This window comes from Prionailurus viverrinus, chromosome F1 (assembly GCF_022837055.1).
Source record: "Prionailurus viverrinus isolate Anna chromosome F1, UM_Priviv_1.0, whole genome shotgun sequence".
NCBI classification, from domain to species: domain Eukaryota; kingdom Metazoa; phylum Chordata; class Mammalia; order Carnivora; family Felidae; genus Prionailurus; species Prionailurus viverrinus.
In genome coordinates this window covers 1,106,406-1,119,044 of record NC_062577.1, presented here as the reverse complement: position 1 = coordinate 1,119,044, position 12,639 = coordinate 1,106,406, and the positions used below count along the sequence as shown (strand labels likewise).

At 43.2% G+C, this 12,639-nt stretch overlaps 1 protein-coding gene across 2 annotated transcripts in view; it reads left to right on the top strand.

Annotated features, from left to right (window-relative positions):
- The window catches only part of CNST (consortin, connexin sorting protein), a 121,426-nt gene that overhangs the window by 93,027 nt on the left and 15,760 nt on the right, over positions 1–12,639 (top strand). For both annotated transcript variants that reach the window (XM_047841250.1, XM_047841251.1), the window contains one exon: positions 7,623–8,470. In XM_047841250.1, coding sequence (XP_047697206.1) covers positions 7,623–8,470 — 848 coding nt within the window. The remainder of the gene's footprint in view (positions 1–7,622; positions 8,471–12,639) is intronic.

Below are 12,639 nucleotides of genomic sequence, written 5' to 3'. Positions count from 1 at the left end.
ACCATACAATACTGTTACAGTACCACTGACGATGTTCCCTGTGTTGCACCTTTTATTCCTTTGACTTCTTCATTCCGTAACTGGAAGCCTGTGTGTCTCCCCTTCACCCATTTTGCACCGCCTCCCACCGTCCTCCCCTTTGACAACCACCAGATTATTCTCTGTATTTAATAGGTCTGATTCTGCTTTTTGTCTGTTTATTCATTTGTTTTTGTTTTTTTAGATTCTGCATGTGAGTGAAATCATGGTTTTGTGTTTCTCAGTCTGACTTGTTTCATTGAGCACAATACCTTCTGGGTCCATCCGTGTTATTGCAAATGGCAAGGTCTCGTTCTTTTTATGGCAGAGTAATATTCCCCTGTGTACGTAGACCACATCTGCTTTATCCATTCGTCTATCAGTGGACACTTGGGTTCCTTCTGTATCTTGGCTATTGTAAAGAATGCTGTGATAAACGTAGAAGTGCACATCTTTTCAAATTAGTGTTTTCATTTTGTTTGGGTAAATACCCAGTGGTGGAATTGTTGGATCATATGGTGATTCTATTTATAATTTTTTGAGGAACCTCCATACTATCTACCACAGTAGCTGTCTCTTTTCCAGTCATTTTTATATGGGAAAGCACAGTACAATGAGCTTTATAAAGATCTTAAGGAGGAGAAATTCACAAGTAGCACCCAGTTTGGATGTGGATGTGTCTCCATGGCCCGTCGTCTGGGAACAGTGGTGTTACTGGCTGATTGACTTGACCAGTTAGTACTGGTTGCTGCACAGGTCAAGCTCAGCACTCCTTGTAGTGGCATCTGCTGGGAGATAACGTGGTGTACAGATGAGGAGACACTGAGCTTCCACATTTAAGTACCTTGCTTGTGCTTCGATTCACGTCTGGAACCTGGGTCTTCTGGTTTCTGACTGAACACAGCAGCCTTCCGCTCAGTAAGTTGTATGCATTCCCAAAGGCTTTCACAGCACGGGCATCTCACTGACCTCCATCTTACGAGGAAGGTATGCAGGAAATTCTGGGCAGAGAAATCTTGCCAAGTCTGATGAAACAGTATCTTTTAAAGAATCATGTCCCCTTTCCCAGAACTGGTTTCCTCAGATTGGTTATTTTCTGAATAAATGCACAGAAATGTAAGAACGTAAGAAAAAGAGAAATATGAAAATAATCCTTTAAATGATTGGTATTTGACGCTCCTTGGTGGCTCAGTCAGTGAAGGCCCAACTCTTGATCTCATCTCAGGTCTCGATCTCAGGGTCATGAATTTAAGTCCTACATTGGGCTCCATGCTGGGAGGGAAACCTGCTAAAAAAATTTTTTTAATTAAAAAATTAAAATAAATGATTGGTATTAAAGATATTTTTGTTTTACCTCATATTCCTCATTTTTAACAGCGTCCAACATATAGTACCATGTAGACGTTTGTTTCCCTTTTCTTTTTCTCCATATTCCTTGCTCTTGCCATTTTTTTTGTGTAGTGGTTAAAGACATTGTCTCTGGAGCCAGATTTGTCTGGTTTGAATCTTGTCTCCACCACTTAAAACTGCGTGATCTTAGGCAAGTTGCCTAATTTCTCTGGGCCTCCCTTTCCTCAACTCCACAATGTGGACACGAATAGTACTTAACATCATAGGATTCTTATATGGATTAAAGTAGTCATTTCATGGGGAGCCTGAGTGGCTCAGTCAGTTGAGCATCTGGCTGTGGCTCAGGTCATGATCTCATGGTCCATGAGTTCTACCCCCATGTGGGACTCTGTGCTGACAGCTCAGAGCCTGGAGCCTGCTTCAGATTCTGTGACTCCCTCTCTCTCTGCCCCTCCCCCACTCATGCTCTGCCTCTCTCTCTCTCAAAAATAAATAAACATTAAAAAAAAATTTCAAGTAGTCATTTAATGTTAAGAGTTTAGAACAGTACCTGCACAAGGTAAGAACTCCGTATATGCACACTAGTCTTTCTCCTCCTCCTCCTTCCTTCCCATGTTAGCACTGCCCCTGCCACTGGTGTTCTGTTAATGTTCTGTTATTCATACTTTTATAATTAATCGCCATTGTTATGTCTTCAAGTAATTTACACAGTATTTTATATTTTCAAAATAGTTTTATGTGTATTATTTCATCTGTTCCTCTTACCAACCAATATAAGTTAGGCTGAGTCGTTTTTAAGAAACTCAAGGAAGTGAGTTATCCAGGAATAGAATTCATTAGAACCCAAAGCTGGATCCTGGTTTTCTGACCCTAAAGTCGCTGCATTTTTATTAATTTTATATTTTCTTTATTTTTATCAAGCAGTATTTTATATGTAAAAAATAATATTCATTACATAATACATGAAAACAAAATGAGGACCTGTAAACCTAATGCCCAACTAAGGATTAAATTACTGTCATTTCTGTTACGAGTACCTTTGTGTTCTTGTCTGTTCTGTCTCCTGCTTTTACCCCACCTCTGAGAGAATTATCGTCCTGAGTTGTTTTTGTTAATGTTTACTTACTTATTTTGAGAGAAAGAGAGTGTGTGTGCGAAGGAGGAGCAGGGGTGGGTAGAGGGGCAGAAAGAGAATCCCAAGCAGGCTTCGTGCTGCCAGTGCAGAGCCAGATGCGGGGCTCATTCCCGCAAAGCATGAGATGATGAGCTGAGCTGAAATCAAGAGTCAGATGGTCAACCGACTGAACCACCCAGGCGCCCCCATCCTGAGTTTTATACTTATCTTTCCAGGGGCGCCTGGGTGGCGCAGTCGGTTGAGCGTCCGACTTCAGCCAGGTCACGATCTCGCGGTCCGTGAGTTCGAGCCCCGCGTCGGGCTCTGGGCTGATGGCTCGGAGCCTGGAGCCTGTTTCCGATTCTGTGTCTCCCTGTCTCTCTGCCCCTCCCCCGTTCATGCTCTGTCTCTCTCTGTCCCAAAAAAAAATAAACGTTGAAAAAAAAATTTATACTTATCTTTCCCTTCTCATCTTTTATCAACTTCATTGAGGTACAATTTCCATGCAATAAAAATATACCCATTTTAAGTGTGCAATTTGAGGAGTTTCTACAACTGTGTATATTCATGTAACTACTACCCCAATCAAGATGTAGCACATATTCATCACTCCAGAATCTTCCTTCCAATCCTCTTTTACTATTAGTCCCTCCCACCTCTAGTCCCAGGCAACCCATTGCTTCCTGTTATTATTGGTGGGTTTTCCCTGCTTTAGAATTTGATAAATAGAATTTATCAGCATACTGTTTTTCAGAGTCACCGTATTATGTATGACTGACTAGTCCATTACTTTTCATTGCCGAGTGGTATTCTGCTCTTTGTGCCACAATTTGCTTATCCCTTTGACTGTTGGCAGTCATTTGGGTTGTTTCCAGGTTGGGGGTATCGTGATTAAAACTTCTAGAAAGTCTTTAAGTCTTTTTGTGGATATATGTTTTCATTTCTCTTGGTTAAAGAATTGAGGGTGGAATTGCTGGTCATAGGGAAAGTACATGTTTAGTCCTAAAAGAAACTGCCAAGCTGTCTGCCGTTTATACCATTTTATAGCCCCCCAGCGGTATATGAGAATTCCAGTAGCACCACATCCTTGCTGACATTTAATGTTGTCAGTCTTTTTTATGTGAGTCATTTTAGTGGATATGAATATCATTGTGGTTTTAACTTGCTTTTCCAGGATGACTGGGTATGTACATTTTTAGTTTTGAATTCGCTTCTGTAGAAGCTGGACATTATCAACATTTCGTACTTAGTTTATTTTTTTTAGTGGCCTGTGAAAACTTCTTCAATCCTGATACCACTCAAATGTTTGTACTTAAAGTTAATTAATAAAGTATTCAGAAAGTATAAGATGTGCTAATTCATGCATGTTTTACTCTTATTATCATGAATTGCGGGGGGGATTTTAACCCTAAAGAGAATTCATGGGAGGGTTGCCTAGCTGGCTCATTCAGAAGAACTCGAGACTCTTGATCTCAAGTCCTGAGTTTGAGCCCCGCATTGAGTGTAGAGATTCCTTAAAAAAAAAATAAATAAAACTTCAAAGAAAGAGAGAGAGAACTCATTGGGGAAAGGGTAACTCAGAGACGTGGACATTTCTGAGATTATGTATTAGAACTTAGGTTAAGTCTAACTTCTCATTTTAGAAATACCTCTTTAATTCATTACATATGAAGCATCTGTCATGCACTCAGCTATAATTCCATTTTTATTTCATCAGAGTTCTTATTAGTAGGTGTGAAGTGAATGCAGTAAGGAGTGACAGGCTTACCTCACCAGATCCTTGAGTTCAGGAGCACCGTGTAACAGAACTTCGTGCTAAGTGTTAACGCAAACATTAACAATAATAAGTGTATACTAGAATGCATACTTGTCAAAAATTCAGAAAATATTTTTATTTATTTATTTTTACAATTCTTTTTTTTTTATGTTTATTTTTGAGAGAGAGAGAGAGAGAGAGAGACACAGAGCACGAGCGGGGGAGGGGCATAGAGAGAGAGGGAGACACAGAATCTGAAGCAGGTTCCAGGTTCTGAGCTGTCCGCACAGAGCCCGACGTGGGGCTTGAACTCATAAACCGTGAGATCATGACCTGAACCAAAGTCAGACACTCACCCGACTGAGCCACCTAGGCCCCCCTGGAAAATATTTTTTATTAAACATAGTGGATCAAACACTTACCTTCACTTTTTCTTGGAACACCACTGAAATGTCAGGATTTTTTTTTTTTTTTTTTTTTTTTTTTTTTTTTTTTGAGAGAGTGGGGGAGAGACACAGAATCTGAACCAGGCTTCAGGCTATGAGCTGTCAGCACAGAGCCCAGCGTGGGGCTCCAACCCACGAACCGTGAGATCATGACCTGAGCTGATGTCAGACACTTAACCAACTGTGCCACCCAGGCACCCCAGAAAGGAATTCTTAACCCAGAAACCCACAGTGACCGAATCTGTGAGGAAGCAGCAGCAGTAGATGTGACATCCAGAAAGTTCTGGAAGCTGGAAAGCAAGTGGATGGGTGGCAACTGGCTTATTATACCAGAGAAGGTGGATAACTGAGCGTCTACAGAGAGAATGTTGAGTTCCACCTGGAAGGATGTGGGAATGGGAAACATGGAGGTGTCTCTAGGATCAAGCATACAGGGTTGGTCTGGCAACAGGAGGTTGGGCCTAAGGAAACACTTAGATGTTTATATGTCCTTTCTGCCAAGCGGGAAGCTGAGGTTTATTTCTTAGAGCGCCTGAACTAGAGGCAATGTGGACTTGGATGAGGCACAACTCAAGGAAGGGTATTCTACAGAAAATGAGGATGGAATGAAGATCTTATCCCCCGAATGGCAAGCACCTTATCCTGCCTTCTGCAGTTAGTATCTAGAACTGTGGCCGGCTGGTCACTTGCTTCCTCTGGGGAAAACCAACTGCCTGTCCAAGAGATAAAACCTCCAGATACTCACATTGAAGGACTTCCAGTGAACGGCCTAGACCCTCTTTGTCCCACACTGAGGACCAACTCCTGGAGAAGACTTGCCTTTAAGCACAGAGCTGCTTGTCGCCTCGGAGAGGAAAGACAGAAGCCAAGTCAGCCGACAAACCGAAAGCAGCTCAAAGGAAACAGAATGGAGAGAACAGATGAAAACCTTTTAAAAAATGAATGAACAGTGTCACAAGTTAGAGTATTGTATATATGAAAATAAGAATGAGCTGTTTTTTAAAAAAGAACATTCAGAGAATTAAAACATTCTTAGAAATTAAAAGATGTGATGACCACAAGGAAAAATTAATTAGAAGAGGTGGAAGGTTAGAATTGAGGCAGCATCCCTGAAAGTCCAGAGGCAGAGAGAGGAGTGGTGTGGCAGAAAAGGTAGAGACGGTGAGTCTGCGAGGCCCGAATCCCAATACAGGCCTTCTGGAGGGGTGGGGCGCCTGGGTGGCCCAGTCCGTTGAGCATCAACTCTTGATTTTGGCTCAGGTCCTGATCTCAAGATTCATGAGCTCAAGGGTTCCGTGTGCTGACAGCACAGAACCTGCTTGGGATTCTCTCCCTCTGTGTCTGCCCCTCCCCTGCTCATTCTGCTCTCCCCACCCCCCACCTCTCTCTCTCAAAATAAATAAACTTAAGAAAAAGAAAGCAATAGGGGACAAATGATTAAGAAAATTTTATAAGAAAATTCCCAGAATTGAAGGTCATGAGTTTCCAGGTTGAAAGTCTCACCAACACAAAGAAAGAGAAATTTCACGAAGCTTCAGGACACCAGACGTAAAGGAAAACAACCAAATCTTCCAGGAAGAGAGTGTAGGTGACAGGGACTGGTATTCACATTGGCAGAGAGACTCTATGACCCTATCAAGCGCTCAACACAGCACAGCAGTGCCTTCACAGCTGTGAGAGGGAATGACTTCCAATGTAGCAAACTCAACCCAACCAAAGTTTTAGTCAGGGGTGAAGGAATAAAGACTTTCAGATGTGAACAATCTTAAGTTTACCTTCCATGGACCGTAAAAAAATTTCACCAGAGAATAAACAAAGAGGAAGACCTGGGATTCAGAAACAGTGTTCCCAACACAGCCAGAGGGGATTCCAGGAGGAGGCCTGTGTAGCAGGCCTAGAAAGCCGCCCTGGTTAGGGGCTCAAGAATATGTTGTGGGGGTTTTTTAAGATTTTAAAAAAATTTTTTTAAGTAATCTCTACACCTAACGTGGGGCTCAAACTCACAACCCCAAGAACAGGAGTTGGATGCTCCACCAACTGAGCCAGCCAGGTACCTCACAAAGGATATGTTGTGGGGTTTTTTAAGTTTCTTATTTTGAGAGAGAGAGCATGTGCCCATTAGCAGGGGAGGGGCAGAGAGAGGGAGCGAGAGACTCCAAGCTGTCAGCGCGGAGCCCGGCACGGGGCTCGAACTCATGAACTGTGAGCTCACGACCTGGGCCAAAATCAAGGGTCAGACGCTTAACCGACTGAGCCACCCAGACACCCCCCCCCCTTTTTTTTTAACTGAAGGAATGAGGCAGTTATCACCAAGCACAATGAACCGGAAATGAGAAAGGAAAATGTATCACAGTGCACAGTGTGGGTAGGTTGTGAATAATATTTACAAAGCCATAGCAGTGTGAACATGTGAGTATTGATTTGCTCCAGAATTGTGTTGCGCTGTAGCGGGAAGCTAGAGCCAGAGGGGGCAGATTATATATCTTTGGGGGAAAGGAACAGAAAGAACTGGAGAACTGAACCTCTTCCGTGGTGGGTAGTGTTTAACACCAAAAAGCCAATAGAAATAACAGCATACATCTAATGTACAAACATAAGGTGAATATGAGAGGAAACAGAGCCAGAAAAGTTCAGAAAAATACCTTTTAGCCTTTGAAAAAGGGCTTTTTCGATAATCATGGAGACTAAGTTATTTGTTCATATTCTTAACATTTTTTGAACAATCTCTGTTAATTTCTGTATGTAAAGGGTCACTCACAGACTACTTGGGGTATTTCCTGTGTCTAAGGACGCCCGTTAATTCCAGCAGACGCAGCTCCCATTGGAGAGGTGTAGAATCGTGTCGTGTCACACGTACTATTCGTACGTCCTTTCTCTTCCACCCCGTGCAAAGTGTTGTTTTGAACCTTGAAACAACTTGTTTTTTCTTCGTCTGCAGAGAGTGAAACTTGTCTTGGCAGGGAGCCCAGGAGAGCAAGCCCGGAGAGCGGCGGCTGCTGTAATCAGATGGACAGGCAGGCGGATGCCTGGAGCCTTGTGGTAACTGCAGGCAAGGACCACACGGCGGCGGAGCCGCTCTGCCGCGCCCAGGCCGCCCTGGAGCTGCGCGCCCAGCCCCTGGGGGCGGCCGGGAGCAGGTCTGAGGACGCCCGCCAGGGTGACAGCCGCCTGCAGCCGGCTCAGACGGTCGCCTGCCGAGATGCGGCCAAAATAGAAGGCCCCGCCGCGGACCCCGGAGCGTCGCTTCCCGGCGAGTCGATGATCGAGCCCTCGGTCTTCCCAGGCTCTGACCTCACACCACCTGCGTTGAGTTCCGAGGGAAGGTATTCACAGACTCAGAGAAAGGAGCTCCGTTTGCCACTTAAGGATGCTTCTGAGGCGTTGCCCACGGACCGGCTGGAAAACAGTGAATTAGATGAGCCGCAGCAACCTGATCTCACAGACAGCGATGGAAAATCCCCACAGGGGCCGGCCGGCTCAGAGCGCTCCCAGAGTGTACTTGGTGAGAGCACTGGGGTATCCGACTTAAGCGCAGGGCATCCAGAGGGAGGGGGGGCTGCCGACGACCGAGTCAGCAAAGAAACCGAAGACTATTTGAACAGCCTCCTACAAGGATGCTTGGAAGATACCGAAGACGCCCTGTCGTGTGAAGACCAAGAGGAAGACTCGGACCTCCTTCCAGATCTTTCTCCTGAGGAAGCCTCCTACAGTCTGCAGGAGAATCTGCCTTCTGACGAGAGCTGTCTTTCCCTTGATGATCTCGCAAAGAGGATAGAGATTGCAGAGGTAAGTTTGGCATTTAACAGAAGCACAGTGAAAAGTCAAATGAAATTTCAGACGCACATCTATGCTAAACAGTGCCTGGTTTGGGGAAATTTTCCCTGGTTTCAGACATGAGAGGAGAATGGACTCAACGTAAACTTTTAATAATTAGTAGTTTTAATTTTTCTGTATGGGTCGAATAAAATGACTTTTGATCACGATGTTTATACTTCAGGAACTTAGTGTATTGCATGCCTCCGGGTACAGTAAGCATTATGAACACCGTTATTTACACTGCTGTGGCTTTTATTTGACAATTCTGGCAATTATGATCAAAACAAGATTCGTTACAATCTTGTAAGGAAATCTCATCTTTTTTCCTCAGACACCTAGAAGATAAAATACATACTATTTCTTCTTATTATTAATATATTTTTTTAATTATTTAAAACAATACAGCAGAACAAAGGAAACATTTAAAAAAAATTTTTTAATATTTACTTATTTTTGAGAGAGAGACAGAGACAGAGTACCAGCCAGGGAGGAGCAGAGAGAGAGAGAGGGAGACATAAAATCCGAAGTAGGCTCCAGGCCCCAAGCTGTCAGCACAGAGCCCGATACGGGGCTTGAACCCACAAGCCACGAGATCATGACCTGAGCCGAAGTCGGATGCTTAACCGACTGAGCCACCCAGGCGCCCCTAAAGGAAACATTTTAAAATACAAGAAGACAAGGAGATACTGGATAGATTTTTAAGCCATTAAGTTGTATGTTGTGAATCTTCTCTTTCTGATTGGATTCGTTTATAAGCTGTAGGTCTGAACAAACTTAATACTTGCTACTTGGCTAAAGCCAAATGTTATAAATAATCCAGAGTTTCAAAGTTTCCCCAAACAGTCATGAAGCTGGTCAAAACAAAACAAACAAAAAAATGGTGGAGAGGATCAAGGTGACCATTCTCCTTTGTTTGATAATACCATTTTTTAAAGCTCAAGAGATCAATAAAGCCATACCCAAACCAAAGCCCCTCAGGAGGGTGGCCCCCTACGAGGAAAGAGCGGAGTCTTATAGTCAACTGTGGGTCAGAGATGGACCCCACTAGCTACCAGCCTACAGAGTTACTGTTCACCTCTCTAAGCTCTGTTTCCTCCTCTGAAAATTAGGATACTAACTGCTTTTCTTTTTATTCTTATATATTTTTTCCAAGTAACCTTTTGAGTCCCATGAGTCCCATTTATATCCATTGTTTTCTAATTCTGCATCATCACTGGGGGGAGGAAGGAGAACTTATAAGTAGAAAATGGAAAAGCAACAGAGCCAGAGTAGGCGACAAAGTACTCACGAAAATGGAAGCCGGCGAAAGCTTTCCAAGATAATTAGCTGTTACATTACTGGGCTTCCTTTGTTGCCACTTCTAGTCCATTTCCCATCAACTATTCTTAATTTTTTCTTCACAGAATTAGACAGACTAGTAAAGCACTTGGTCCAGTATTCATTCATTTCTTTTATTTATCTTTTTATTACATTTACAGTCAGTCCTCTATAAACTGTGGTTCTTTCTTGTTAATTTTCTCTTGAAATTATTTACTAGTGCTTAATGAGTGCAGAGTTCTGTTTGTGTCGATGAAAATTTTAGAAAATTTTAGAAGTAGCTACTGGTAGTGGTTGCACCACATTGCGAGTGTAATTAATGCCACTGAACTGTTGAAATTGCAATTACATATTACACTTGAATATATTAGAATTGCAGTTATATATTTCTTAAAGTTAAAAAAAATTAACTAGAGGCGCACCCGGCTGGCTCAGCCGGTGGAGTGTGCAGCTCTTGATTTCAGAGTCGTGAGTTCAAGCCCACGCTGGGTGTAGAGATTAGTTACAAAAAAAAAAAAAAAAAAAAAATCTTAAAAAAAAAAAAGTCTTCATTGAAATAGAATTAAATAGAGCTAGTAGTACAGCACTGGACCCAGTATTCCTTCCCTTGTTTATTTCACCAGGCTTCTGATACAGGGAACTATCAAAACAGAAGTCACACCCCTATTCAAATCTAACCAAAATACCAAAAGGTCACCCTTCTCTGACTGCTGCTTTTCATGCCAGTAGTCAAGATGACCCTGTGGGGAAAAGACGGATGATCTAGTACATCTTCAGGTATAAATAGTGAAGAAGGGTCAGAGCGCCCCTGTTGTGTCTCCCCTGCTTACAGAACAATTACAGTGGGGGTTACGGTTGAATTGATGTTGTTTTACAACCGAATGGGGTGTGCCTTCCTCAAATTCATAATGTTTGTTTTCCTACATAGGTAACACCTGGTGGATGGTGGAAACTATTTACATTTTAAAGTTGTCTTCCCTGTGAAGTTATTTTTAATACGCAATGGTTCCCTTTCCTAAAATTCTGTTGTTACGTTGTGCTGTTTCAAGAAGAAACAGAACTAATTTGCAGTCCTGTGATGATTCTGAATACTTCCTTCTCCATTCTGAGGAACAGACTTTAATACATTCTGCCTTACTGTGTCAGGAAAAGAGTTTTTAAAATTTCAAAATTTCTTTTTAATTTTTTTTCTAAGTTTATTTATTTTGAGAGGGGGTATGGAGACAGAGAACGAGAGAGCATGCGCACAAGTCGGGAGGCGCAGAGAGAGAGAGAGAGAGAGAGGGAGGGAGGGAGAGAGAATTCCAAGCAGGCTCTGTGCCTGATGAGGGGCTTGATCCCATGAACTGTGAGATATGACCTGAACTGAAATCAAGAGTCAGAAGTTTAACCAGCTGAGCCACCCAAGCTCCCCAGTACAAACTTCTTTTTAATCCAAACACCATTACATGCTCTCAGGAGAATTCTATTAAGGATATCTACTGTGAGTCACATGCTGAGGATACAGTGAAGAATCAGATGAACTTCTGGTTTCATCTTTTGGCGGCTTACTTGGGTAATTTTACCCAAATTGTTTTTTAAATATTTTTCATGCTTCCATACTTTTGTGAGAACATGATTTTTTTTAAATTTTCGTTTATTTATTTATTTTGAGAGAGAGAGCAAATGGGGGAGGGACAGAGAGGGAGAGAGAATCCCAAGCAGGTTCCCTACTGTCCGCACAGAGCCCCATGTGGGACTCGAACTCCCTAACCGTGAGATCATGACCTGAGCCAAAATCAAGAGTCAGACACTTAAGCGACTGAGCCACCCAGGCGCCCCAGAACATGATTTCTTAATAACTAATACTTAAGAACAGTGTTTTTCATGCCCTTTGGAGCCACTGTGGCTGGTCTGCTTTCTTCCACGTGCTGTGCTGTCCTTGCAAGTCCTCTGTTCTCTCTTCCAAACCTCTCTTCTCCCATGAGTGACTCTGCCCCTCACAGATGTCCTCACCGCTCGTCACTCTTTCGATCTCTGGTTACGGTGGAGTGTGGCGGTACCTTTTATCGTCGCCAGGCTTTCCCTCTTTGCTGGTCTCCCTGCTTTCATTCTCTTGCCACTTCTGCATTGCTCTGCTCTGGCTGCCGCTGAACTTGGCTTTGACAACTGCTGCCAGCCCAGCGGGAGTGTTTGCCGTGTCTTTTAAGCAATTAGGTTCATCACATCAAACGAAATAATTTACACAAAATCTCCTACTAGAGACCTAAAAATATCTACACTAATTTGGTTCAGAAATGTAGAGACTGTATAAATGAAACTTTTCTGGGTTCGAGAAGCATTTTTAAAAAAATTTTTTTTTTCAACGTTTATTTATTTTTGGGACAGAGAGAGACAGAGCATGAACGGGGGAGGGGCAGAGAGAGAGGGAGACACAGAGTCGGAAACAGGCTCCAGGCTCTGAGCCATCAGCCCAGAGCCCGACGCGGGGCTCGAACTCACAGACCGAGAGATCGTGACCTGGCTGAAGTCGGACGCTTAACCGACTGTGCCACCCAGGCGCCCCTCGAGAAGCATTTTTAAATCCAGAATAACTTTGCTCAGTAAAATGATAGCTTAGTATCCAAAGCACTAATATTCTTTCTTTCGTAAAAAAGAGCATGACACACTCTCACCAAAAGTACAACCTGCACTGTTTTTAAAAAGCTTCAAGGGGTGCCTGGGTGGCTCCATCAGTTGAGCATCCGGCCAGGCCATGATCTTGCCGTTTGTGGGTTCGAGCCCCACATTGGGCTCTGTGCGGACAGCTCGGAGCCTGGAGCCTGCTTCAGATTCCGTGTCTC